Source organism: Calliphora vicina, chromosome 3, assembly GCF_958450345.1.
Source record: "Calliphora vicina chromosome 3, idCalVici1.1, whole genome shotgun sequence".
Taxonomy (NCBI): Eukaryota; Metazoa; Arthropoda; class Insecta; order Diptera; family Calliphoridae; genus Calliphora; species Calliphora vicina.
In genome coordinates this window covers 11,522,077-11,548,492 of record NC_088782.1, presented here as the reverse complement: position 1 = coordinate 11,548,492, position 26,416 = coordinate 11,522,077, and the positions used below count along the sequence as shown (strand labels likewise).

The 26,416-nt window shown below is 28.0% G+C and overlaps 1 protein-coding gene across 1 annotated transcript in view; it reads right to left on the bottom strand.

The window, feature by feature from the left end:
• Positions 1 to 1,137: 1,137 nt before the first annotated feature.
• Positions 1,138 to 26,416, bottom strand: part of LOC135954596 (uncharacterized) — a 37,851-nt gene continuing 12,572 nt past the window's right edge. The window contains exons 3-4 of the mRNA XM_065504787.1: positions 6,583 to 6,722; positions 1,138 to 1,428 (exon numbers count right to left, since the gene is read on the bottom strand). Of these exons, the coding sequence (XP_065360859.1) occupies positions 1,252 to 1,428; positions 6,583 to 6,722 (317 nt within the window). The 3' untranslated portion in view covers positions 1,138 to 1,251. The remainder of the gene's footprint in view (positions 1,429 to 6,582; positions 6,723 to 26,416) is intronic.

The following is a 26,416-nucleotide window of genomic DNA, read 5'->3' as shown; positions in this document are numbered from 1 at the left end:
CATCAACTGAATTTTAAGTGCGATAGAGCCAAAATAAAAGGACCTCTAAGGGTATGAAATTTATTATTAATGTTTCTAGTTTCTGAAAAATGTCTGGAAAAATCGGTAAAACATATATGGACAAAGATATGTGGAAATACGTTGACCCATCTCAGCGAACATCCGCTGTTAATAACATGATATGACCGAAACTAATGGAACTAAAAATACGAAATTTTGTCCGAATATTTTATAATAATAAAAATATAATGATATAATTGTGAGAAAATAGGTTTATTTAAAATAAATTTTTTTGGTCAAGTTGTAGAAAAATTTTATGTGTTCGTGGTGAATATGTATGAATTGACACAGTCGAATAAAACACACGTGTGTGTTAAAACAGTCCTCATGCATACATATTTGTGGAAATATTTGAAAAAATAATTGACAATCACGTGGAATTTAGCAAACAATTTTGTCTTAAATTCCTGGCCACCACTGTATGTATACCTGAATTACTAAGTCATTAATATAGACAATATGGATATCTAATGATAGATATTTCAAATACCTTTGCAACGACGTATATAAGACCATAGTAAGTTGGACCTACAATGGGTCAAAATCGAAAAAAAATATTTTTTAAACCGAATTTTTTTTTTCACCAAAAAAAATTTTAAAAACAAACAAAAATTAAAAATTTAACAAAAAAAATTTTAAATTTTAAAAAACTATTCAAAAACACATTTTTAACAAAAAATTAAAAAACCTAAAAATATTTAAAATTTGTATTTTGTAGTATAATTTGTTGAAGGGTATATAAGATTCGGCACAGCCGAATATAGCTCTATTACTTGTTTTTATTTACCTTTGTTTAAATTTTCCTTATAGTACAACGAAGTGTATTAATTTTACCTCTGAATACTAGCAAAACATATTCTTTTTTTATATATCCGCATATATTTACTTACATTAACCATAATTTCATGTAAATTTCTCTCCTGAATGTATCGTATATACATAAGGAAACATTTCAATTCTCTTGTTAAAATCTAAGTATGTAAATCAATACAAATGTTTACCTGCTATTTATAAATTGCAAATATTACTGCCATGCAAATTCAAATACACACATTGCATATTAATATTGATAAATATTTCTTAGGCCTTCTAAGTAAATTTTATTTATATGTATTTACATATGTATATTTATTTGTTTAATAAATATTAAAATAAAATGGAAAATGTTGATGTTAACACACTTAGAATGCCTTAGAATGGACAGCAATAGCAGCCAATATTCTTGGAGTTGTAGCAAACGCCATCCGAGGTACACAGCAATTGAGATCTGCTCCTTAGTTGATTGTAAACATTCTGATGGGTTAAATTAAATTTCTGCTCAATCCATTGTAATAAATCTTGGGAGAAATTTTCATAAATAGGCACGTTCTGTAAAATATATAAATAATGGAAAATTAATTTTACATTTTACAGGTAATATGCATAGTAATACAAAGGTATACATAATATTAAGATATAAACAAATATATGTATAAATGAATGAATGTGTTTAGAAAATCTCTCAGGCTCTGGCACATTTTTGGAATCTTTGAAATATTTACATTTCTATATTTGTGAAAAGATTGTTGTCTTAAGATTAAATAGATGTTGTTGTCACCCTTTTCAAAAACACACAAAAACAAACACACACCCAGAGCAGATAGATACTCTCTTAAAATTTATACACATGTCACACTTGTATGAATATTTATGATCCTGGCATATGAAAGAAGAAACCTTTAGCCTAAAATACATACTTACAAACATACAATACAATACATAAATACTGTCAGGTTTTCTGGTGAAAGCTTTACAAAAATAATTTACTATTTAACAAATTTTAACATGAACATGGCAGAGCTGAGCTGAACATGATGTTGCTGTTGTAACTTAAAGTATGTGACCAGGATGAATGAAAACAGCAGCAGCAACAGCAACAGCACTTCAAATAACAAAATGACAAAATTTGTATTAATGAGTTTTCTGCTCTATATTATAATAAAATAAATGAAGTTATTTAACATGTTAAATACATGCAGACACACAGCTACACAGCTACACTCTTTGTCGTTCAAAGGAAAACACATCCTTAATTTAGTTTGTTTTCTTGTTTTTGTGAATGTTTGTCATGTTTTTAGAGTGGAAAATTAAGGAAATGTTTATTTGTTCTAGTAGTTGTTTAATGTTTTTGTATATTTTCTACATTTTACATACAATGTATAACAAACATTATGATTAAATGTTTTAACAGGATGTCAAAGGATGTTCTTAATAGTAAAACATGTTTCTAACAAATGTGTTGGAAACATTGACGATTTATTAATTTGCAGCACAAATTATTTCTAGTTACTATATAAATTTAAGCAACAATTTACTAAACTGTTATAAAATAAGCTATTTAAATTTTAATAAGCAGGTTTTGAAGATAAAAGCTTTATTTGATTATATTTAAATTAAGGAGAAAATACTCAAATTTTATAAAGGAAAAGTTACTAAGTTCTTCTAGGTCTTCAAGTCTGAAATTTGAGGGTTCGATTCCAGCCAAAGAATCTGCTGTATAAAAAAACTGCTACAAAAAGTACTAAAATGTATTTAAGGGGAAAAAAAGTACTAACATTTTCTAAAGGAAAAAGTACTAAACTGTATTTAAGGGAAAAATTACCCTTTCTAAGGGAAAAATTACTAAAAAAAAATATGCTTTTAAGGAATAAAGTACTAAAATTGTTCTACACAGAAAAAACTATTTCTTAAACCGTTTCAATTCAACTATTTGTCACATATTGAACTGGTTTCAATTATTTCATAATTGAATCAAGTATTCATGTGCTCAAAAACAAAATTTTCTGATATTTTGTATTGAATTTTGAGTTTTGAATTTGATAATTTTGACAACTGAATATACAATTTTCGTTATTGGTTGAACTTTAAATACAAAAATTATTGAATAGATAATTTTTTCAATTGAAAACACATTTTTGTTATTTTTTGTGTTTTCATGTACTAAAATTTTTCTAACACAGAAAAAATTATATTTCTATTTAAACATTTATCCCATATTGAACTGGTTTCAATTATTTCATAATTAAATCAAGTATTCATTTGCTGAAAAACAAAATTTTCTGATATTTTGTATTGAATTTTGAGTTTTGAATTTGATTATTTTGACATTTGAATATACAATTTTCGTGATTGGTTGAATTTCAAATACAAAAATTATTGAATAGATAATTTTCGTAATTGAAACACAAAAAAAAACAAAAATGTGTTTTCAATTACGAAAATTATATTTATCTATATAAAAAGTACTAAAACATTGTATAAAGGCAAAAGTACTAACCATTGTCTAAGGGAAAAGTACTAAAAGTAAAAAGTTCTAAAATTGTTCTAAGCCAAAAAGTGCTTAAATATTAAATTAAGATGAATATACTAATCTATTTCTAAGGGGAAAAGTTCATAAATGTTTCTATGGAAAAATGTACTAAACTGTTTCTTCGGGAAAAAGTACTAACTAAAATGTTTCTAAGGGAAAAAGTACTGTGCAAAAAATAAATGAACTGTTTCTATGGAAAAAAGTCCTAAATGAAAAAGTACAAAGAATTGTCATTGGAACAAAGTTTTTAAATATATATAAGGGAAAAAGTACTAACATTTTTTCTATGGAAAAAAGTACTGAAATTTTTCTTTGGAACAAAGTATTAAAGTCTCTAAGGCATTAGTAATATAATATGTCTAAGGGAAAAGTACTAACATGTGAAAAGTGAAAAGTACTAAAATGTTTCTAAGAGAAAAACATGATTCTATTAAAATGTTATAAAACATTTTTCTATAGAAACAGTACTAACCATTTTCATATAGAAGAGCTACTAAAATTTTCTATGAAAAAAGAACTAAAAGAAAAAGTACAAATACTTTTCTATGCAACACCTTTAATACATATCGAAGAAATACTAAAATTTGTCTACAGAAAGAGTACTAAAATTTGTCTTGTGATGCTGTTTGTGTTTCCAACCGGAATATGCTTACTCCCTCCAGGTTCTTCAAATGTCTGCTTCCTTTGAAATCTTCTTTAACAAAGAGCTGTCTTGTATCTTTGGGATATAATTGTTAATAGGCAAAGCTTCCAATAGAGGATTCGACGAGATAAAAGCTTCGGCTCTCGGTTGGCTAACGACTTATTGTTATAAAGTAAATCCAACGGATGCAATCCAAGGAGATGATAGCTTAGGACTACACGCAGAGAAAAAATATAATTGGGCATGGTTACTGTAACCATTTAAATAGTGTTACAAGATTTTTAACAATATTATAGTCACAGTAACCATTTACATGATTGTGGTAACCATAATATGGTTAATTTATGATTCACATGATTGTATCAACCATATATATGGTTACAGTAAACAAATATATGTTTATGGCAACCATATTTATGATGAATAATTTTATCATAATATGTTGGTCTCAGATTATGATAAGCCTTAAGCCGAGAGCACCATAATATGATAAGTCCTTCATCATATAAATGGTTGTCACAAACATATATTTGTTTACTGTAACCATATATATGGTTGATACAATCATGTGAATCATAAATTAACCACAATCATGTAAATGGTTACTGTGACTATAATATAGTTAAAAAACTTGTAACACAATTTAAATGGTTACAGTAACCATGCCCAACTATATTTTTTCTCTGCGTGTAGCTATTGAATATAATGCGACCAGATAAATGTTTCTGCTCTAAGTCGGCTAACGACTAACGGGTAATGGATGTATCCGAGGAGATACATTCTTCAGCTATCATTGGCTAACTACAACAATCCGACGAGATAAATGCTTCGGTTCCCGTCGGCTAACTACAACTTAGTCCCGGTCCACACTGTGAAACATTTGCTGCAAAACATTTGAGTTTGTTGATGAAAGGGGAAAGAGGAATGAAAAAGGGAACTTTGTTTCATGTACATGAAGTTTTTGTTGAGTATGTCATCCACAGTTATTCGTTCGTATTCGTACTGTACAGAAATGTCAAAAACTGAAAAGCAAAAACTTCACTGTGTGGACACGAATGCAGTTTCAAAAGAGAATTTAAAAATGTTTTGCAGCAAATGTTTCACAGTGTGGACCGGGACTTATAGACTATGACTTAATGAGTACACAGAGAAAACAGATTCATGTTAGCAACCGAATTCGTTGCCAATCGAATGATTCTACCTTAGTGACAGAATTTTACAGCTGTGGCTACAAAATTTTGGAAAGGGTAACAAAAGTTTGGTTGCTTCAACCGAAATTCTTTTTTATCAACTATTGATAGAACCGAAAAATTCTATGTGTGCAACCGAATGATTCGATTGGCAAAAAATTCGGTTGCTATCACGAATCTGTTTGTACAAGTAAAAATTAAGTATGAAGTAAGAATTATGGCCTTGTTTAATTATGCTTCGTTATCCGAGAGCAAAGTTTCGGTAGATCGGGACTTGGATTCTTGCTTGCCCTGTTCATGTTTTTCTTAGATGTCTTATATTAAAATTCACATATACTAACTGGGAATTATTAACGAAAATTTGTATTTTCGCCAGACCCCACTGTAAAACGCTTTTAATACAGATCCTTGCAGTAGTTTTATAGCATCACTATTATCTAAAAGCCATAATTATTACCATATCCTTTTTATATTATCCAAAAAAGATCCTTTATCTCACTTCAAATTACATTCTTCATTAACACAATAAAATATTCAAATATTTTCGAAAGACAACAAAACAAAATATGCAAACAATTTCTCTATCTCAAATGTTAATGACTACTTAAATCAACACTTGTCTCTTGTTTTAATGAAACTTAACTAAGAGAATTAAGAAAATATTCATTTAACAACAACATGAAATGAAATATAAAATAAAATAAATATTTATTCTTCCATCATTCTTCTCAAAAGATTTTCCTGTCATAATACTTGCAACAGACAGACGGACAGTTTTTCATTCATGCTTTTGAGCTGTGTGTTGATGAGCTTTAATAACTACAAGACATTTACAAATTATGTCCTTAATTAAAAAATATATAATATAATAAAACAAAAACAAAAAATATAAACCAAAATAAAAACACAAGAAAATGTCTAACTAAGTACCATGTTAGAAATATGAAAAAGATAATATAAAATGGTCATTTTAAAAGATGACATTTTAATAAAGACTAAAATACGCAGTAGAAAGAAACTAAATTAAGGTAAATAAATTGTTGTTTATTTAGTAAAAGTTAAAGAAAAATGAATTAAATTTTATATAATATTTTATGCAAATTTTGATTGTGTTGAAAATGAACTTAATGAAGCGAAAAAAAATGTTTTGTTGGCTAGTAAATAACTTAATTAAATTACAATGTTTCCAATTAAGGAAGATTTTATAATGAAAATATTATTAAGAGAAAAGGACATTAAAGTTAAAATGTACAAAATTCTAAGCAAATTGAAATAGAATAATACTCATAAGTCTGACAGTATTTATAATAATTTTTTTGGAAATTTTTATATTATCTTACCTTCAACACAGTCAATTTGTTGCCATAAAATTCCACAACATCTTCCAAATTGTTCAGCCATCTCTCCTCATTTACTACATCCACATCATCTGTTTCACTCAATGCAATAGCCAACTCGTACATAATAAAGTCACCTCGTTCTAAAATACAATATAAAACAAACAGCCAACAAATTAAAACCATTAAAAAAATAATCATTTATTTTCAACAAGTTTAGTTTTAATCTATTCAACTTCTATTTCTATATATTAAACCAGAAAAATATGTATAACAAAAAAAAAAACTCTGTAACCAAAAATTCTATCTCATAAAAATGAAATTATTTTGAAACCACTTTTTTTCATGCAGTTTGCAACAGAATTATTTGTGACTTTCGAGAAGTTCATCCACTTGAATTATCATGCAAAACTTTTCAGCAGTTTCTATTTGGTTTGTTGGTTGCACAATAAGTTACAAACCTGTAAGAGATACAATATTATTATGGCAGCAGGCAGGCAGCATAATAAAATATGATGCCAAAAAAGAAAACAGGACAAAAATAAACGTACATATATGGAAAAAAATACTTTTACTTATACTGTATTTGACTTTTAAATACCCTATGGATGATTTAGTAAAACCTTAAATAGTAGCAAATGTAGGAACACTTAACGAATTAAGTCTTTAGTTGAGCTAAATGCTTATTATTAAATATACTCAGAGAATATAGATTCGATTTTGGTTATAACAACAGAAAATCTGTAAATAAAGAAGAATTTCGGTTGAGGCCACTAAACTTTCGTTAGCACTTCTAAAATTTTGTAGCTACAACTGCAAAATTCTGTCATTAAGGCAGAATCATTCGATTGACAACAAATTCGGTTGCTACTATGAATCAGTTTTCTCTGTGCAGTAAAATTATGAAATTATTATACCTTTCACCATGAGTGGCAAGGGCATATATTAGGCTGGGTCGAATTGTATGGTGGTTCGAAAAGTATAAAATCGTATAGCAGAAATGCAATCTATGGAAAATTCTAAGAAAGTTTCCTCAAGAATAGGATTTGATTTTAGACCTATAGTTTCTTGGGGAACATTTTTTAGAATTTTCCGTAGAATGCGTTTCTGCTATACGATTTTTCGTGAAAAAATCGACCCACCCTATTGTATATAAATTTGTCATTCAGTTTGTAATTTCTACATTTTTCATTTGAGACCCCACAAAGTATATATATTTTGGATCGTTATACATAGTGGAGTCGGTATTACCATGCCCGTCTGACCCTCTACACGCAGAGAAAAAATATAATTGGGCATGGTTACTGTAACCATTTATATAGTGTTACAAGATTTTTAACTATATTATAGTCACAGTAACCATTTACATGATTGTGGTAAACATAATATGGTTAATTTACGATTCACATGATTGTATCAACCATATATATGGTTAGAGTAAACAAATATATGTTTGTGGCAACCATATTTATGATGAATAATTTTATCATAATAATATTGGTCTGAGATTATGATAAGCCTTAAGCCGAGATCAACATAATATGATAATTCCATATTCAATTCACAAACATATATTTGGTTACTGTAACCATATATATGGTTGATACAATCATGTAAATCGTAAATTAACCATACTATGGTTACCACAATCATGTAAATGGTAACTGTGACTATAATATAGTTATAAAACTGTAACAATATTGAAATGGTTACAGTAACCATGCCCAACTATATTTTTTCTCTGCGTGTATATGTTGAAATCAACTTTCCTTAGCCACCAAATAACTTACATAGATGATTCATATATCAATATATCCGCTATAGAACCGATTCGGTTGCTATATAAAATCGAGAAAATCGGCCCACAAATGAGATATATGGAAAAACAAACTCGATTTTTTACCTTTTTTTGATCTATATCTGTATTACTAAGTCATTAATATAGATAATATAAATATCTAGTGGTAGATATTTCAAAGTCCTTTGCAACGAAAAATTTAAAAAAAATTTAAAATTGAAATTTTAAAATAAATTGTTTCCAATACTTTTTTTTCACAATAAATTTTGAAAAAAATTAAATTTTTTTTTTTAATTTTGTTAAAATTTTTATTTCAAAATATAATTTGGTAAAGGGAATATAAGATTCGGCACAGCCGATTATAGCTCTCTCACTTATTATTTAAAAAACATTATTTTACAAATTTAATACGATTTGTTGGGTAGTTTTTAATATATGTGTTTTTGCCTTCGAAAGTGTTAAAATATTTGACTGTGATTATAGTATAATAAATAACACAAGGATACAAAACCGAAAAAAAATTTAAAGGCTTTTTGAACCACTACTCAATTTTGATATATTGTGGAACCAGTAGTATACATATGGTCCAAATTTGAAATTCTATGGAGAGGTTTTCTTTTTAAATTTTTAAATAAGATTATAATTTTTTTTCAGACGTTTCTCCACATAATTAATGATAACTCAAAAAGGGTTAGTCCAATGTTATTAAAATAAACCTAGAAAAGTTGAGATTTACATAATCTTTAAGACGTTTATATATTACGTTTCAATCGGCTCAGTATTTTCGGAGTTATAATAACAAATTGAAGCAAACAATTAATTTTTTATGTGAATATAGCAAATTTTTTTCATTTAAAAAAATCATTTAAAATCGAAAACGGCAAAAATTTTTCAGGTTTATTACTTTATCGCAAAGCCACATGTAATATCAACGAAACAAAATATTGATCATAAATATCGATTTATTATTTTCGAATTTATTCAAAATTAAGTGAATTCGCTCATTTTTACAGAATTTGAAGCAAAAAATAAATTGTTTACGTGAAAATAGCAAATTTTTTAAATTTTAAAAAATTATTAAAAATCGAAAACAGCAGAAATTGTTCAGATTTATTACTTTATCGCAAAGCCACATGCAATGGAAACACAATGAGATATCGATCATAAAAACCAATAGATTCTTTTTGAATTTATTCGCTCCTTTTCACAAAGTTTTAGTTTTTTGTTTGATATACATAAAATTCACAACCATAGAGTATATATGGTTGTGAATTTCACATTTCTAGGTACATTGTTATAAAAAATTCAAAAAGTTCTCGCTTTGTTTGATTTTAAATTCACTACGTTGCACATTAGCTAGCATTTATGTCGATAGTTTAATCTATACTAGGATCGCCCGGTGGCCGAAATTCGACCACTTTTAAACGCTTTTTACCATTTTTATGGAAAGAATTTTAAAAAAAATGATGTTCTGCAAATATATAGAAAATAACCTTTTAGAAAAAACGTGTGGCCTATTTATATATAAGATATATAACAATGAAATGGTCCATGTATGTAATGTCATCACGTGAGAACGGCTGGAGAGATTTGGCTGATTTTTTTATTATTCGATTCGAAATTTTCAGGAGATGGTTTGTAAAAAAAAAATTCAAAAATTCCGAGCAAAACTCGGAAATTCTTTTTTTTGTGAGTCCAGTCAACTGTAATAAAAAGCTCCCTAAGGTATGCAGTACAAATTACATATTTTATTTGCAAATAAATAAGAACAGGCTGGTGTGCGTGGGTTGGAGAAACTTGAAGAACTAACATTACCGGGCGAAGCCGAGGTGATCAACTAGTAATTTATAATATTATAAAAGTACTACTATGAGAAAAAATATCAATTTCCCTTTTCACTCTTGAACACCCGTCAAGTTTGAATTTTCAAAATACTCCACTTTGCGGACATTTTTTGAGATACAGATATGTCTTAAACAATTCAAATCTGTATTCATATTTTAAAAAAAGTAACAAAGTACCCGGATTTATCTACAAGATATTTGAGTTTTTTTTATAATAAAAACTGATTTTTAGTATGAGTGATCACAAATTAAGATTATTATATATTTGAGAAGTTACTAAGAAGATTTAAGATATTTTAGTTAATTTATATTAAAAATCAATTTTTTTTATAAAATATGAGTGATCACAGATTGAGCTTATTTTACCTAAAATCGCAGTATTTACAAAGTTATTAACAATTTAAGATATTTGAGTTTTTTTTATACTAAAAATCGGTTTTTGGTATAAAATATGACTGATCTAGATATTTGAGTTTTTTTGTAGTATCATCACCAGGGAAACCAAAATATGCAAATGCATGTTTTTTCTGGTGAGTCTAATGAGCACATGGATAAGATATTTACACGTTTCAGAACTATTTAAGAATTTTGGCATCGATTTGTTAGTGCATATTTTTGCATATTTTACCCTTAAATACATATTTTTGCATATATTTGTTTTAAGAGCATATTTATGTCATATTGTGCGTTTTTAGAGCTTATTTTACTGTTTAATAGCATATTTTGAGTTTATCAAAAACAAATTTTGTCTTACTTATTTTTCGCTGTTGTGTTACACGTTTTTACATCCTTTGTTTAAAATTCAAAATTAAAAAATAGATGGCTTTTCACCAAAAAAAATTAAAAAACAGAAATTTTTTTTTTTAAATTTAAAATAACAATTCGAAAAAAATTTTTATCGAAAAAATTAAAAAATTTAAAAAAATGTTCACCTAAAAAAAAAAATTTTTTTCCCAAAAAATTAAAAAACTGAAAAAAAATTTTTGTTCACCTAAAAATATTAAAATTTTTTATTTTGAAGTATAATTAGGTGAAGGGTATATAAGATTCGGCACAGCCTATTTTAATAATAATAATAGCTCCATCTAAATATCAAATTTTAGTTCTAATTCAAACTTAACCGTTCTAAGTGTTAAAGAAATATTGTCTTTTAAATTAGCTCCTGTAACATCTGTTGATGTCGAAAGAACATTTTCTATGTATGAAAATGTTTTCAGATCCAATAGACAACGATTTTTATTTGAAAATTTAAGTAAATTTTTTTTGGTTAAAAATTATGTAAAAGTTTGTTTTTTAAGAGCATATTTTTTAAATTTTAAGAGCATATTTTAAAGTTTTTACTGCATATTTAAAGCGCCTAAAACGCTTTTTTTAGAGCATATTTCCGGTTTCCCTGATCATCACAAATTAATCATTATCATCACAAATTAAGATTGTTTTCACTAAAATCGCGATATTTGTGGAGTTACTAAGAAGATTTAAGATATTTGAGTTTTTTTATATTAAAAATCGATTTTTTTTATAAAATATGAGTGATCACAGATTCAGCTTATTTTCCCTAAAATCTTAATATTTTTCATATTAAAAATCGATTCTTGATATAAAATATGAGTGATCACAGATTGATATGGATTGAATTTATCTAAATCTTCACACTCGACTTCCAAATACCACTCAATTAGTTAATTTTTGTGTGCTGCAGGAACCAATGTTCAAAATTTTATCAAAATTGGCTTGGTAATTTGGAATAAAATGTGATTTCCTGTTTTTACCCCTTTTTGGTACTTTTTTCAACGCATTGAAATGAAACAAATTTTATTTACGTAAATTTCATTATTGGTCATAATAAAATATTTATATGTCTATTATAGACAAACATGTATAAAAAAGTACCAATAATGTGTAAAATTGTTACCCCTTAATTTTTCGAATTTCCAAAAAGTACCAAACCTATATTTTTTTATTAAGTAAAGAACACAATTTGAAATGTATTTCTATGTTTATTGGTTGAAAAGATTGCAAAAAAGTACCAAAAAGATCAAATTTCAAAAAAGTACCAAATCACCTTCTGCTCATTAGGTGCACCTAAACCTACGAATTTCCAAAAATAATAATAATATATGTACATTTAATGATTTTTGAAGGTCAAACATACTGTTGTTCATATTTTACCATAACTATGTACCAATTAATTGTGACAAATAAATATCTAACTTTAACGTGTAAAGTAAATAATATAAAGAACAAACCTAAATATAAAACCGCCCACTCTATGAATACATAAATAAGTATACCGCAGTAAATAGTATAGGGACAAAATCTAACTGACTGCAACCTCTTAAGCACAATTTTTCAACACTTGACAATTTATGTGCTTTTTTACGCTGCCGTACTTTTTTCTCTCTTTTTTTTTGCACAAGGATTTTAGTACATTTTTCTAATACATATATTATTTAGCTGCTGCTGCCACTGCTTCTACTCTATACTCAAGAGTTGTATATGAAAAATACTTTTTCCTGTTGTGTACTTGTGAAATTTTGCTACCGAAATGAAAGTGTCTTGCAGTTTTTTTTACAGATTTTTTTTTATTTTGCTGTAGCGTTCTTCTCTTCACTTCTCTGCTCTTCTTTTTATTTCGAGCAGTTTTGATGTCATTGTCATCAACGTTCATCATTTGTCATGGCACAATGTATACATATATGTATGTATACACTCTTTGGTAATGTATAATAGTATAGGTTTTGTTGTGTTTGTGTTATATTTACTATGTAAAATCGCATGCTGTTTTTTCCTTCTGTTTTTTTTTTTAGTTTTGTGTTGTAAGTAAAACACTTAGAATCCAAACAATTCTTGTAACAAGAGAGAGTTTTGTTTGCATTTATGTTTAGTTTTATTTAGGCATCATTAAACATGAGTAAGATGACATTGTAATGGTGTGTGTGATAGTGTAAGTGTAAGTGTGTACACACAACTACTTATGCATACACACGTACGCAAACTTGTGTGAAATAGTTTTTAGTGTTTAAATAATTTCGATTCATTAAGTGAGTAATCGATTCATATGATATATTGATGTAACTACTTGAATAAAGGTGTGCTCTTTAAACTTGAATATGATTACGGCAACCATTCACATGACTTCAGCAATAATATATATGATTATAGTAATTATGTATTATATAATATATGTTAGTGGCAATCATGTTTATTATGAAGGATTCGACCATATTATGTTGTTCATATAAATAATTACAGTGACCTTAATATTTTTAAGAACTTAACGTGAAATATTGAAATATGATTGCGTTAATCAAGAACAACTTTACTTTTTCTCTGCATGTAGTATTGCAATTTGGGGCAAAACTATTTATAAATAGCATAACTATTTGGTATTGCCAAAGAAATGATTTTCTTTATATTACAACTATCGTTTAGCTTAGTGATATACTGTGATATGTCCAGTTTTAAACGAAATTGCTAAATTTTTATATCAATCAAATAAAATTGATTTTAGTATGTTTAAATCATTAATTACACTATTCAAAAAAAATAAATTTTTTTTCAAAATTACATGGTCGAACCTGGACATTGTATGATAATGAAGTGGAATTGCCTAGAGCTAAAAAAGTGTAATTAATGAATACTTCCTATCCAAATTTTCTATTGAAGGTAAAATAATAGAGATATTAATAATTTTTAGTTAAATCTGAACTATTTTTGTTTCATGCTAAATAAAATTCTTAATAAATGCGAAATTAACCCTAGGCTCTCTTTTGTTGTGTCTTATTTCTGACTTTCTGGTTGAATTTTCTGTTTTGGTGTATTCAGGCACTTATAGTAAAATTTCACGGGTAATATGTTTGGGGAACATTTTAACCCCTCAAATTCCTGTTTCATTGGTGTTTTTTGCTCTTTTTTAAAAGAAAGACAAAAAAGACCAATACCTTGAGGATTTAGAGGGTTAACATATTCTACAAAAATGTTCTCCGTAACATTTTACATAAATTTGCTAGACACATTTTATACCTAAAAAGTAAGAATCACATGGTTTCTTATGCTGATTAACAATAAGAATGTGTCAGCTCTGAATGAAATTCAGATCTAAACTTTCAAAACGCCGATACACGTGTCTTTTTTTTGTCTCCTCTATCAAAATTTATTGGTCGGACCTTGTAATTTTTTTTTTGTGTTGTACAGTGATATTTATTCATTTAATTTCAAGCAAAAAACGTAAATGATAACTTTTTATAGGAAATATTTTGTAATTTAATAAACGTTGCGAGCAACTTTAGTGAAAAGACTTTCAATCATGCTTATGTATAATAAAATGTGACAAGTCCACCTAAATATACAAAATACGTCAAAGAAAACGGGCTCATAAGTTCCCAACTCTTAATTTAGTAATAAAACTACTTTAATAGATTTCAAAGATATTCAAAACCAAAGGATTTTAGAACGTTTTCTGTGTCTCCTATAAAATTTGTGAAAAAAAAAATTTGGTGGAAAAAATTTGATAAGAAAAATGTTGGTGAACAAATAGAGCTGAAACTATGTTTGTTGCAAAAAAAAATTGGGTGAAAAATATATGAAGGAATCGAGATTTGAAAAACCTCGTCATGTCCAATTAATAACACTGGTCAATAGCAAAAAAAATAATATTTTGTGAAAATGAAAGAATTCACTTAATTGTGAATATATTCGAAAATAATCCATCGATTTTTATGGTCTACATTTCATTTTGTTCCTATTACATGTGGCTTTGTGATAAATCATTGACTCTGAACAATTTCTGCCGTTTATGATTTTTCATGATTTTTTTAAAACCTATTTTCACGTAAAATTACATTCTTTGCTTCAATTTGTTATTATAACTCCGAAACTATTGAGCCGAAAATTTATACATAGCATGGGGAAAATGTTTTCAAAATTCAATCATTCAAAAGAAAAACATTAATTACTCAATTTTATGTATATCAAACAAAAAAATAAAATTTTGTGAAAATGAGGAAATTCACTTAATTGTGAATAAATTCGAAACGAATCAATCGATTTTTATGATCTACATTTAAATTTGTTCCTATTACTTGTGGCTTTGCAATAAAGCAATAACTCTGAACAATTTCTTCCATTTTTGATTTTTCATGTATTTTTTTAAAACAAAAGAAATTTCCTATTTTCACGTAAAAAATATATTTTTGCTTCAATTTTTTATTATAACTTCGAAACTACTGAATCGATTAAAACGCAATATATAAACTAATTAAAGGCTATGTAAATCTAAACTTTTCTAGGTTTATTTTAATAACAGCGAACTAACTCTGTTTGAGTTATCATTAATTATGTGTAGAAATATCTAAAAAAATTTATAATTTTACTTAAAAATTTAAAAAAAAAAACCTCTTCATAGAATTTAAAATTTACGCCATATTTGTACTACTGGAACCACAATACATCAAAATTATGTAGTGGCTTAAAAAGCCTCTAAAATTTTTTCGATTTTATTATCCTGTGTAATTATTAGAAATATTTGTTAAGCAAAAGCTATTTAAATTGAACTACCGCTCCACTGTCGTTCCAAATCAAAATCTAGGTGGACAAAATTATAAAAATCGGTATCTTCAGAATTTGGAAAAACGAAGTTCTTTTCGGAAGCTGACAATCTGCTCTCCTCCAATACAAATGGGTTTTTTAATTGCGCCAGAAGTTCAAAAAATGTTGAATCATATGTTCGTTAATTTTTTTCAATATTTTCCTGCTTTACTAAATTACATATATCTCAATTGTTTTACCATATAGAAATTCATACTTAAAATCATAGATAAACATTTATATAGGCTTTTATCAAGTGTATATCTTATATTTATGGGCCTCTCCATTTTCCTGTTATAGTCATTTAAACTTGGGTCTCAAATATACAGATATTTTTTTATTCTTCTAAGAATATGCCTATATACATCATTTAAAGAAACTTCTTGGATTGGCGGCTACAATCATTGTAAAAAAATTGTAGCCGCCATCACCCGCCGAGATACTTTTTTTTAATTTTTATAGAGTGGAATTTTTAGAAATATTTTTTTTTATTATTACTGATTTTTATATATCTACCCTACTGTAACTTGAAATATATATAGTAGAGTGTCCCTTAGAATTAACCCGTGCCGACTTAGCGATTTAGTTTTGAGGTGCATTTACAAGGGGAAAAAATCCATTTTTTTCAGTTTTTGTAAAAACTTTGCCATTAAATAATTACTTTTGCAATTTAGTTTAAAAGAATCGAAATATGTACATAATTGTCGTTCTAATGAGATATAAAAGACAAAAATTGGTTAAAAAATGTTAAAATAAAAGTTTATTTTTACTTAGAATATATCTATATTTACTTGTATATGAGTTTTTGTCTTCGTAGGATACCGCTAACCTATTCCCAGGTATGATCAAAAAAAATTATTTTTTTTAACGGCAGTTTCAAAACTCCAATTTAAAATTTTTAAAAATTTTGTTAAACAAATTTCAGAAATTTTTGATCATCACATGGTGATTTATTGACAACATAATAGGGAATAAAAATATGAAAAAAATATAACAATACCTCTTATAATTTTTCCGTACCAGCGATTTAAATTTTGAGATTTTCGAGAAAAACTATTTTTTTGACCATATTTTGGCGAATGAGCCGAATTTCTTTACTGTTATGATTTTTAAGCAAAAGCTATTCAGAATATTATATTCCCGGTAACTATAAATATAATCTGAAAGTTTTACTAAAATCGGAAAACGTTAACCCTTAAATCGAGAAGATCAAAAGTCAAATTTTTCAATATTTGGAATTTCTCATGGAAAAATAGCGAAATGTTATATATATTTTGGGCCGATTTTGATGAAACTTAAGCAAAATGTAACACAAAGTCTAGTATTTACAAAAACAATACAAAAATTTAAATTAACCCATAATAGCACTTGGGATTAAAATGACCCCAAACTTCTAAAACCATTAAAAAATAGTCAATTTCAATAGTGCTGATGAAAATTTTATTTTTATAGGAAACAAACTTTTAAGTATTATGTTGTGCACCTCAAAACTAAATCGCAAAGCCGGAACGGGTTGCCCTTCTTAGAACAAGCTAAAAAATTTTTTGGTGGTATTTTATGTCATTACACAAGTTTTCAGGGGGTACCGTCTCAACATTTCCAAAAATTTAATTCTAAGGGACACTCTAATATATAGTAAATACAGATCTTTTTAAAAATTTAGTTTCAGAAACACATGAAAACCTATTTTCTTTAATGATTTTTATATATCTAGACCCTACTGTAACTTGAAAAAAAGTTTATATTGATCTTTTAAAATTTTTTTTTGGAATCGGAGACACCAAAAGATCGCCAAATAATTTTGTCCACCTAGATTTTGATTTGGAACCACAGTGCGCTCGTATGAGTAATGTTTATCTAAAAATTTTCAAATCGATAATTTAGTCAGGTTTTTCAGAGTTTTCTCATATTTGTTCCATAATATTCACATGCATTTTTGAAAGGAGTATCGAATAACTTAAGAGCAATTTCCCAGTTTTCTGGTGGTTGGTATGAATAATATTTATTTAAATATTGATTTTAATTTTAATTTCACTATGGTTGAAAATGTTTTTATTGCCTTTCAAGCAAAAAATATCCTAAAATAATACTACTCTGTATGCTATGTTTATTGTGTTATCATAACCAACCAGCAAAGACCTGCGACGAGCGCATAAGAATCGGTTAAGCCGAGCCGCCGAATCGAGAAATAATGTCAATTTAAAACCTCAAATATTTCAAAAAATTTAAAAATTCACTTACAAAACATTTCTTAGCATCACTATTCAACATCTCTATAGTAGTATTTTCATCATTAGTTACTTTCAGTTTTATTTTTCATATTTTATTTTAACTTTTTCCTCCATTTGTGGTCATGTCATTATGACATGTGTAGACATTGTTAGCTGTTTATTTTTTGTATTATTCTTTGTTTTCAGGTTACTGGGTTAAATAATATTTAAATAACTGCATTTTACTTAGTCTACATCTTAAGATTTTTGTTTTCTCTGTGTGTTTAGAAGTAAGTAAACCAGATCGTAGAATCCTTGAAAATCTCTATATCTCGGTTATGATAAATGTTGGTTCCTTAGAACATTAAAACGAAAGATTTCAACGTCAACCATAACAACAACAAATGTTAAAGAAATGCACTTATGAATGTCAAAGTTTAGTTTAAGTAGAAGATTATTGTTTGAGTAAAGCCAAAGGGGGAGAAATGTTAATGTTACTTATAGTTTTAGTTTTGAAATTAAATGGTTTTAGGTGGAATGAAGAATGTTCAGTAAAATATTGAAAATTTTTAAAAGTATTTTAACAGTTTACTTTAATTTCATTGCAAATAAGTTTGGAGCGGTCAATTAAGGTGACCTTGTCGTAGCCGGAAATAGTTATCAAAATATGAGGAACTCAGCTTAAAATCTCCATTACAGCAATTCATCATTAAATGTCTTATAGTCTCCCTTATTATTTCTCTAGGTGTAAAAAACCTATTTTCCTAATTCAACTAAACAAAACCCCGTATTTTATTTTTAAAGTAACATTTTTAAAAAGAAAAATATGATTATTTTAGGGTGCTATATTTTCATTAGATTCTTCTTAAATAAAAAACAAAGAAAAACCTAATCTAAGTATGTTATTTTCTGTACTTATCACTTAGCATCCTAATAAAAACAATTGAAAAAAACCTATTTGATTTTTGTGTATTAGCCCTAACAATGTTAACACATTAAAATTTCGTTTTAAAAGCATTACACTATATAAGATTAAAGAAAGATAAAATAAACAAAATTAATACCCCAAACAAAATAAAAAAATCAAAGAAAGCTAAAAAAGCAAAAAAAACAAGTAATAGAGCTATATTGGGTTGTGCCGAATCTGATATAACCTTCATCAAATTATATTTTAAAATAAAATTTTTAAATATTTCTGGTAAACGAAATTTAAAATTTTTTAAAAAAAAAATTAAAATTTTTGACACAAAGATTTTTTTGCCGAAAAAAAAAATCGAGATAAAAACAAGTAAGAACGTATGGTCGGTCAAGCACGACCATATAATACCCTACACCAAGTAAATGAGTAAAAATATTTTTCTTTTAAAATTTCAATAATTTATATTTTTGAGTGATTTTCGGAAGTGGGCCTTATAGGAGCTAGGACCAATTATAGACCGATCACCATAAAATTAGGTCGTGTGATTTATGTCTATATGAAAGTTATTTATGTTGAATTTTGTGTATATACCAACATTTTTAAGTGATCTAAGCACGTTAAAGTGATTTTCGGAAGCGAGTCTATAGGGGAGCTTTGACTAATTATGGACCGATTGTAACCAAATTTGGTGACATGAATTTTGTATATATAAAACTTATTTGGAGCTTATTTAATCGACTCAGAAAGTGATTCTAAGTCGATCGGTATACTTTAAGGTGGGTGTTAGACCAATATTTTTGGACGTTACAAACATCTGCACAAACGCATAATACCCTCCCCACTATGGTGGTGTAGGGTATAAATATTTTGCCCGATTTTGGGACATTGTCGGTCCAAATTACTATAGCGTTATATACATCGTTGCAATGGACTTAGAAATATTTATCATTAGATATCCATATTGTCTGTATTAATGACTTACACTGTGTGTAATTTTTTAAGTCATGGAAATATACGGACACCCGTAAGTGATAAAAGACAAAAAAAAAAGAACCGTGTCTCCCAGTTTTGCCCAAAGTGCACTTTTTTTATGGGCCCCCAAAGATTTGGGGCCTCGGTGCACTTTTGCAAAAAAGTGATAATTTTCTCAGGCTCATAACTTGCAAACTATTCGGAATTTTTATTTACAATCTGAGGCAAAGTTGTAGCCCTTATTATAAAGAACAAAAATTGTAAACATATAAAATCAAAAAAACTTCATTTTCAAGATCAAAATCGCAAAAAACTTTAAAAATTGGAAATAAAATTATAAGTAATTTTTTAAGCTGCCTAAAAGTATGCTTTAGTTTTTATAATTTAATAGTTTATGGCTCAAAACACTTAATTATTACTTTAGTTTTTTCTTACTAACTTACATTGACCTACCTAAACGGTGTTAAGAATCATTCCTAGAAAGTTTATATGTTCTAGAAAGTTGTTTACTGAGATCTTAGGTACATTTTTGTAGTTGATTGTTTCCTTGAATTTTGAACGGTTTGCTACCTATGGACCTGAATAAGAGAAACGAGATGAAAAATCGAATTCTTTAAAGTTTTTTGCGATTTTGATCTTGAAGATGAAGTTTTTCTGATTTTATTTGTTCACAATTTTTGTTCTTTATGATAAGGGCTACAACTTTGCCTCAAAGTGTAAATCAAAATTCCGAACAGTTTGCAAGATATGAGCCTGAGAAAATTATCACTTTTTTCAAAAATGACACCAAGGCCCCAAATCTTTGGGGGAGCATAAAAAAACATGCATTACTTTGGGCAAAACTGGGAGACACTGGTTTTTTGTTCTTTATCACATAGTGGTGTCCGTATATGGTTATTTTTTATTGGTGTTGCACTGAGTTAGTAATCCAGAAATATATCAAAAATATGCCAAAAATCGAGGTTATTTCCTTATAGCTCAGCTATTTGTGGACCGATTTTCTCGATTTTAAATAGCAACGAGTCTATAGTGCATATTTTTATGTATGAATCAGGTATGTAAGTTATTTGAGGGCTAAGGAAAGTTGGACGGACAGACTAACATGATTATATCACTTCCGCTATCTATAAGGATCCAGATTATATACACTTCGTGGGGTCGCAAATGAAAAATGTTGAAATTACAAACAGAATGACAAACTTATATACATATATCCTTGCCATTCATGGTGTAGGTTATAAATACATTCAACTAAATTGAAACCCATGAATTTTGTTTCTTATGGCCAGACTTAAAATAACTATTCTGCCAAGATGAGTGTATTAAAAGATGAAGACCTCTTTATAAAATGATGTTTTGTTGGTATTCTTTGCTTTATTTAACTTTTTTTTCACACATTCATTAAAATTTACAGCGCTTTTTTGCTCTCTCCTCACTTTACTTACTTCCTTTTATACACTTATGTATGTTTGCTGAAGTCTATTAGTGTAGCTTCCATTTCTTATATATATTTTAAACATTATTAGAGTAGACAGACAGTTACACAAAAAAAAGTGGCTAAAGTATGCATTTCCTTTTAAGTTTATTTTATTTCCATCTTTAAGATTTCTTAGGATATGAGAAAAATGTAGTCATAAGTGTATTTCTATTTTTTTATGTACAATTGTAGCTAGATTTCCTTACAGTTTCCTTTTTCTTCTTATGCACAGCTTGAATTTTGGGTAATTTATCTTTCTTGCTTTGCTCATCTCCTTTATTATTTCTTTGCTTCTTGTGTTCATTTTTTTTTTTTTGCTATTTTATTAAGAATCCTAGTAAATCAGCCACTTGATGAACATCATCATAATCATGGGGTATGATTTTTGATTGTTTCATTTAATGGTCAAAGGAAATGAATTCTTACTAAACTACATATGATAGTATGAATATAAAAATAAATAGATTTATATAGAAGTTATATTAGTTAGGGGGGAATTTTGAATACCCTTTGTAATCATATTAAGATTTTTATTTTTTTTTTTTAATTTTCTTTACAGTTCGTTTTTGCCTTATTTGTATTTATAAATTTTCGTACCCGATATTTTAAATACAACTCTGTTTAAAAAACCGTTTTTTGTAGGAACCGTTAATAATAATCCGGTTATCCAGAAAATTAAAACTAAAAAAATCTCCATGTTAGAGTCAACGGAGACCTATACTGTCATATACCAATAGATTCCATTGAATTGCTCTTTCAGATTCTGTGATATTAAAAAAAACGATCTCAACTCCCCAGCTAACAGTTATTTTTCAACGTAAAAATTAAAGTTCGGATGAAACTGTTAAAAACAGAGCCGTCTAAAATAAAACTCATTTGAGGAGTTTTATTTTTCCCGTCTAAAAAAATACTCATTAGAGGAGTTTTTTTCCCGTCATAAAATAAATCTCATTTGAAGAGTTTTATTTTTCCTGTCTGAAAATAAAACTCATTTCGTTTATTTTCTTCTTTTTTCCAGTATCTTTCTTTATTGATATAATGTGTGTAGTAATTTATTTAAGAAACAACAATAGCAATAGGAATCAAACAATAACAAATTAAAATCTCACTTGTTTTTATTTTAGTGACGATTTATTCAATTGCAATGCAAGTTTCTTTACAAATTGTAATGATCTGACAAGCGTCAATTTACATAAAAAGAGTTTTATTTTCTGATGGGAAAAATACAAGTCTTCAAATGAGTTTTATTTTCTGACGGGAAAAATAAAACTCCTCAAAAGAGTTTTATTTTCTGACGAAAAAAAAACTCCTCAAATGAATTTTATTTAATGGCGGCAAATTAAAACTCCCTTTTTAACAGTTTTATTCGAACTTTTATTTTTATGTTGAAAAATAATTGTTTTAGATGGTTTTATTATTAAAGTTACAAAATAACTGTTATAAAATAACTTTATTGATAAGTGCACTACGGGTGGTATGAGTAATATTTATATAAATAAAATAAAATGCAAATTATTCACCTCCCAAAAAGGGAGCTTTAAAAGTCAAAGATACTTTAAACAACCAATTAAAGATTATAGTTAAATCTGACATTCAATATTTGGTAATATAATTTAGCTTTTAATCTTACTTAAAACATGTTCGTTTTCAAAAAAAAAGAATCCTCCTTTTCTATTAAAATCATATTACAAACGTTTAAATAAACTCAATTTACCAATAAACTTGTCATTACCGACAATCGTACGGTTTAATACAACTATTGTGAATAAATGATAGACAGTTATTGAGACAACACGAAGAACAACATCTAACTACACGCAAATGCAAACAAACCAACAAACAAAGAATCGAATGGAATGGAATAGAATTCAATTGAATAAAATTCAATGAATTCTCAGAATGTGTGTTTGTAAGATGTGATGGTGAATAAGTGAATAAATGGTGGTTTGGGATTTCAGCTCAACTTGTGACTTGTACTCGTAAGCATGTCAAGTCATTTGCTTTAATAGACATCGATACATTTGATGTGATGATGATGTTGTTCCTTTTTTATGTTCTCCTTCACTCTAACTCCCTCCCACCAGCTATTTTGTTCTACACTTGTATTCACAGTTATTCATTCATACACTTACTCACATGTTCATATACATTAGGGAGACCCCAAGGCCTAAAATTGTTCTTCATCATATAGAAATTAAATGCTGAACATTTTAGCAAAATCGGACAACGTTTAGTGGTTGTAAATTTTATTTGGAATTTCCATTAGCGTTTTGATTTGCCTGTAACGATTGCCTGCAACATTCATCATGTTTATAAACAAGCACATCAGTATAAGCTTCTACTTCTCAACAATGTTGATAGCAACACTAAATGTTTAAGATGCTAACATTAACATTGAAGCTGCTAAAGCTGCTCTAGAATTCGAATATTCTAGTTTTGTCCGTTAACAACAATCATGAATGTACTCGAAGGAAGATGGCGCTGTGTATAAATAGTGGCTGCGGATGCAGTAGTTAGTTTAGTTTATCATACGCGCTGTTAGAGTTAACATCAAAATTCTTGTACAGTGTTTAATTTAAGTGTTAAAATTTCTGTGTATTATAAAAGTATATAAAAATGCTGAGTGAATATTTAAACTGTTGTTGTATAAATTTAAATAAATAAAGTGTTGTTACAATTTTAAACTACTAAACTGCTTTTATTTGCAATCAAAAGTATCCGTTTTATTTAAAAGAAATAAGCCACCGTTTCTAAAAGGTAAAAACATAACAATATTAAAAATATAAAACAGGTGACATTTGGGAACAGTTGGGAGCACTCTAATGCACATGCATACATATGTATTTAACGTTTCTTTAAGGATATTGAGCTAAAAATCAATAAACATTCATAGCTTTAAGGTCTAAGGCAAGTCAAAGTGTGTAATTCAATGATAAATTCTCTAAACAATAAAATTGTTATTATAAACTTGAACATGAGTATCAATAAATTTTGAATTTCTACAATAAGATCAATGAATCTTAGATAATTTAAATAAAGGATTAATGTATAACATTCTTTAATTACTGAATAAACTCAAAAGTTTTTCTATACCAGTGTAATTGATCTCATTCCTTAATCAAATGTATATACACGCAGAGGAAAACCATGATTCAGCATGGTTACGACAACCAATATATTGTTGTCGTACACAAATAATTGTTATTTCACCATTTATGGGCCATAGCTGCCAAACTGTGGGAAATTCAGTAAGTAATCTTCAGAAAAAATATTCCTTATAATATTATTCATAATTCTTCAGAACATTTTAATATTGGAAAAAACTTGTTTCACATTTTCAAGCTGTGTTTTACATCGAAAATTCGAGAAATGAACTTGATAGCACATTCAATGGTGTGGCCTTCAAAACTATCCTTCGCGACTTCGGTGCCTGCATCTTCATATTGGAATACCTTAAGAATCCACCAGCAAACTTCTGCAGGCAATGTATCCTGCTTTTTTTCCTTTGTATCGTTTTTACATTGGCATCATTCAATTGTTGACCTAATAGAATAGCTCTCCTAGTTCGTCCGATTCCGTGTGTTAGAAATCGTCAAAGAGGTGATGCAGAAAATCTAATTTCAATGTCTTAAATGCATTGATTTTATGAAAGTAATTCACCAATTTCATTGCTTCAACTTTCCCACAGTTTAGCAGCTAAGGGCCAAAAATTGTGAAAAAATATATATAAAAAAAAATAATTTTTCGACTTTTTTTTTGATAATTAATTTGATAAATTCACTGAAATTTATTGTTGGGGGATAAGCTAGTTCCTATGCGCATTTCACTGGTTGCTTAGGCCAGATCATCAGGAAACCTTTTCCCAAAAGGCTTTAGAAAAACTAAAGATATTATACAAATAAAACTATAGAGTATTTGAGAATTACAGACACTCAAGCTTTATTTGTAAAAATATCAAAGCTTAAACAAAACACCAACAATAAACCGTGATTTATCTTTTCTTATATTTCCTTACTACAATTGGTTGGTTTCTTGCCGACACAAACTGTAGTGTGTAAGTGAGTAAAGAATTTGACATTTTAGCAACTTTGAGGCAGTTTTTTCGGGTTAGTTTGTTTTACATTTTTTTTCTTCTAGTCTATAACTACAATTGTGCCGACGACAGTAAAACAATATTCAAAATGGTTTCAAAAATATAGCCATGAGAACAATAGCATGTTCTTCGGAAAAATCAATTTGTAGCCAAAATATATAAAATCCGATCAACAGCTAAAACTAGCAAACCCCAAATGGATACTATTAGTTTCGATAAGTACTTCGAGAAATTCCAGAAGAAAAGGTGTTTGCATTTTATGATTGATTTGGATCATAATATCTGTGGAGTTTGAACAAAATATCTTTAGTCGGGATAAGCAAATATCTTAGTTTTTATACCCTACACCACCATAGTGGGGAGGGTAGATGTTTGTAAAGTGCAGATGTTTGTAACGCCCAAAAATATTAGTCTAACACCCACCTTAAATCACTTTCTGAGTTAGAATCACTTTCTGAGTCGATTAAACGATGTCCGTCCGTCTGGCTGGCTGTTCATGTAAACCTTGTGCGCAGACTACAGGTCGCAATTTTGAAGATATTTCGATCTAATTTGGAACGTATAATTTTTACGGCCCAAGGACCAAGCCTATTGAAAGTGGCTGACATCGGGCCAATATTTCACCTAGACCCCATACAAATGTCCTTCCGAAATTGGACTTTATCGGTCATAAATATTTAATTTATATATGTATCTCCACAAATTCCGCTCCAAATAAGTTTTATATATAAAAAATTCATGTCACCAAATTTTGTTACGATCGGCCCATAATTAGTCATAGCTCCCATATAGACCCGCTTCCGAAAATCACTTTAACGTCCATAAATCGCTTAAAAATGTTGGTATACTCACAAAATTCAACATAGTAACACACGACCTAATTTCATGGTGATCGGTCCATAATTGGTCATAGCCCCCATATAAGGCCCACTTCC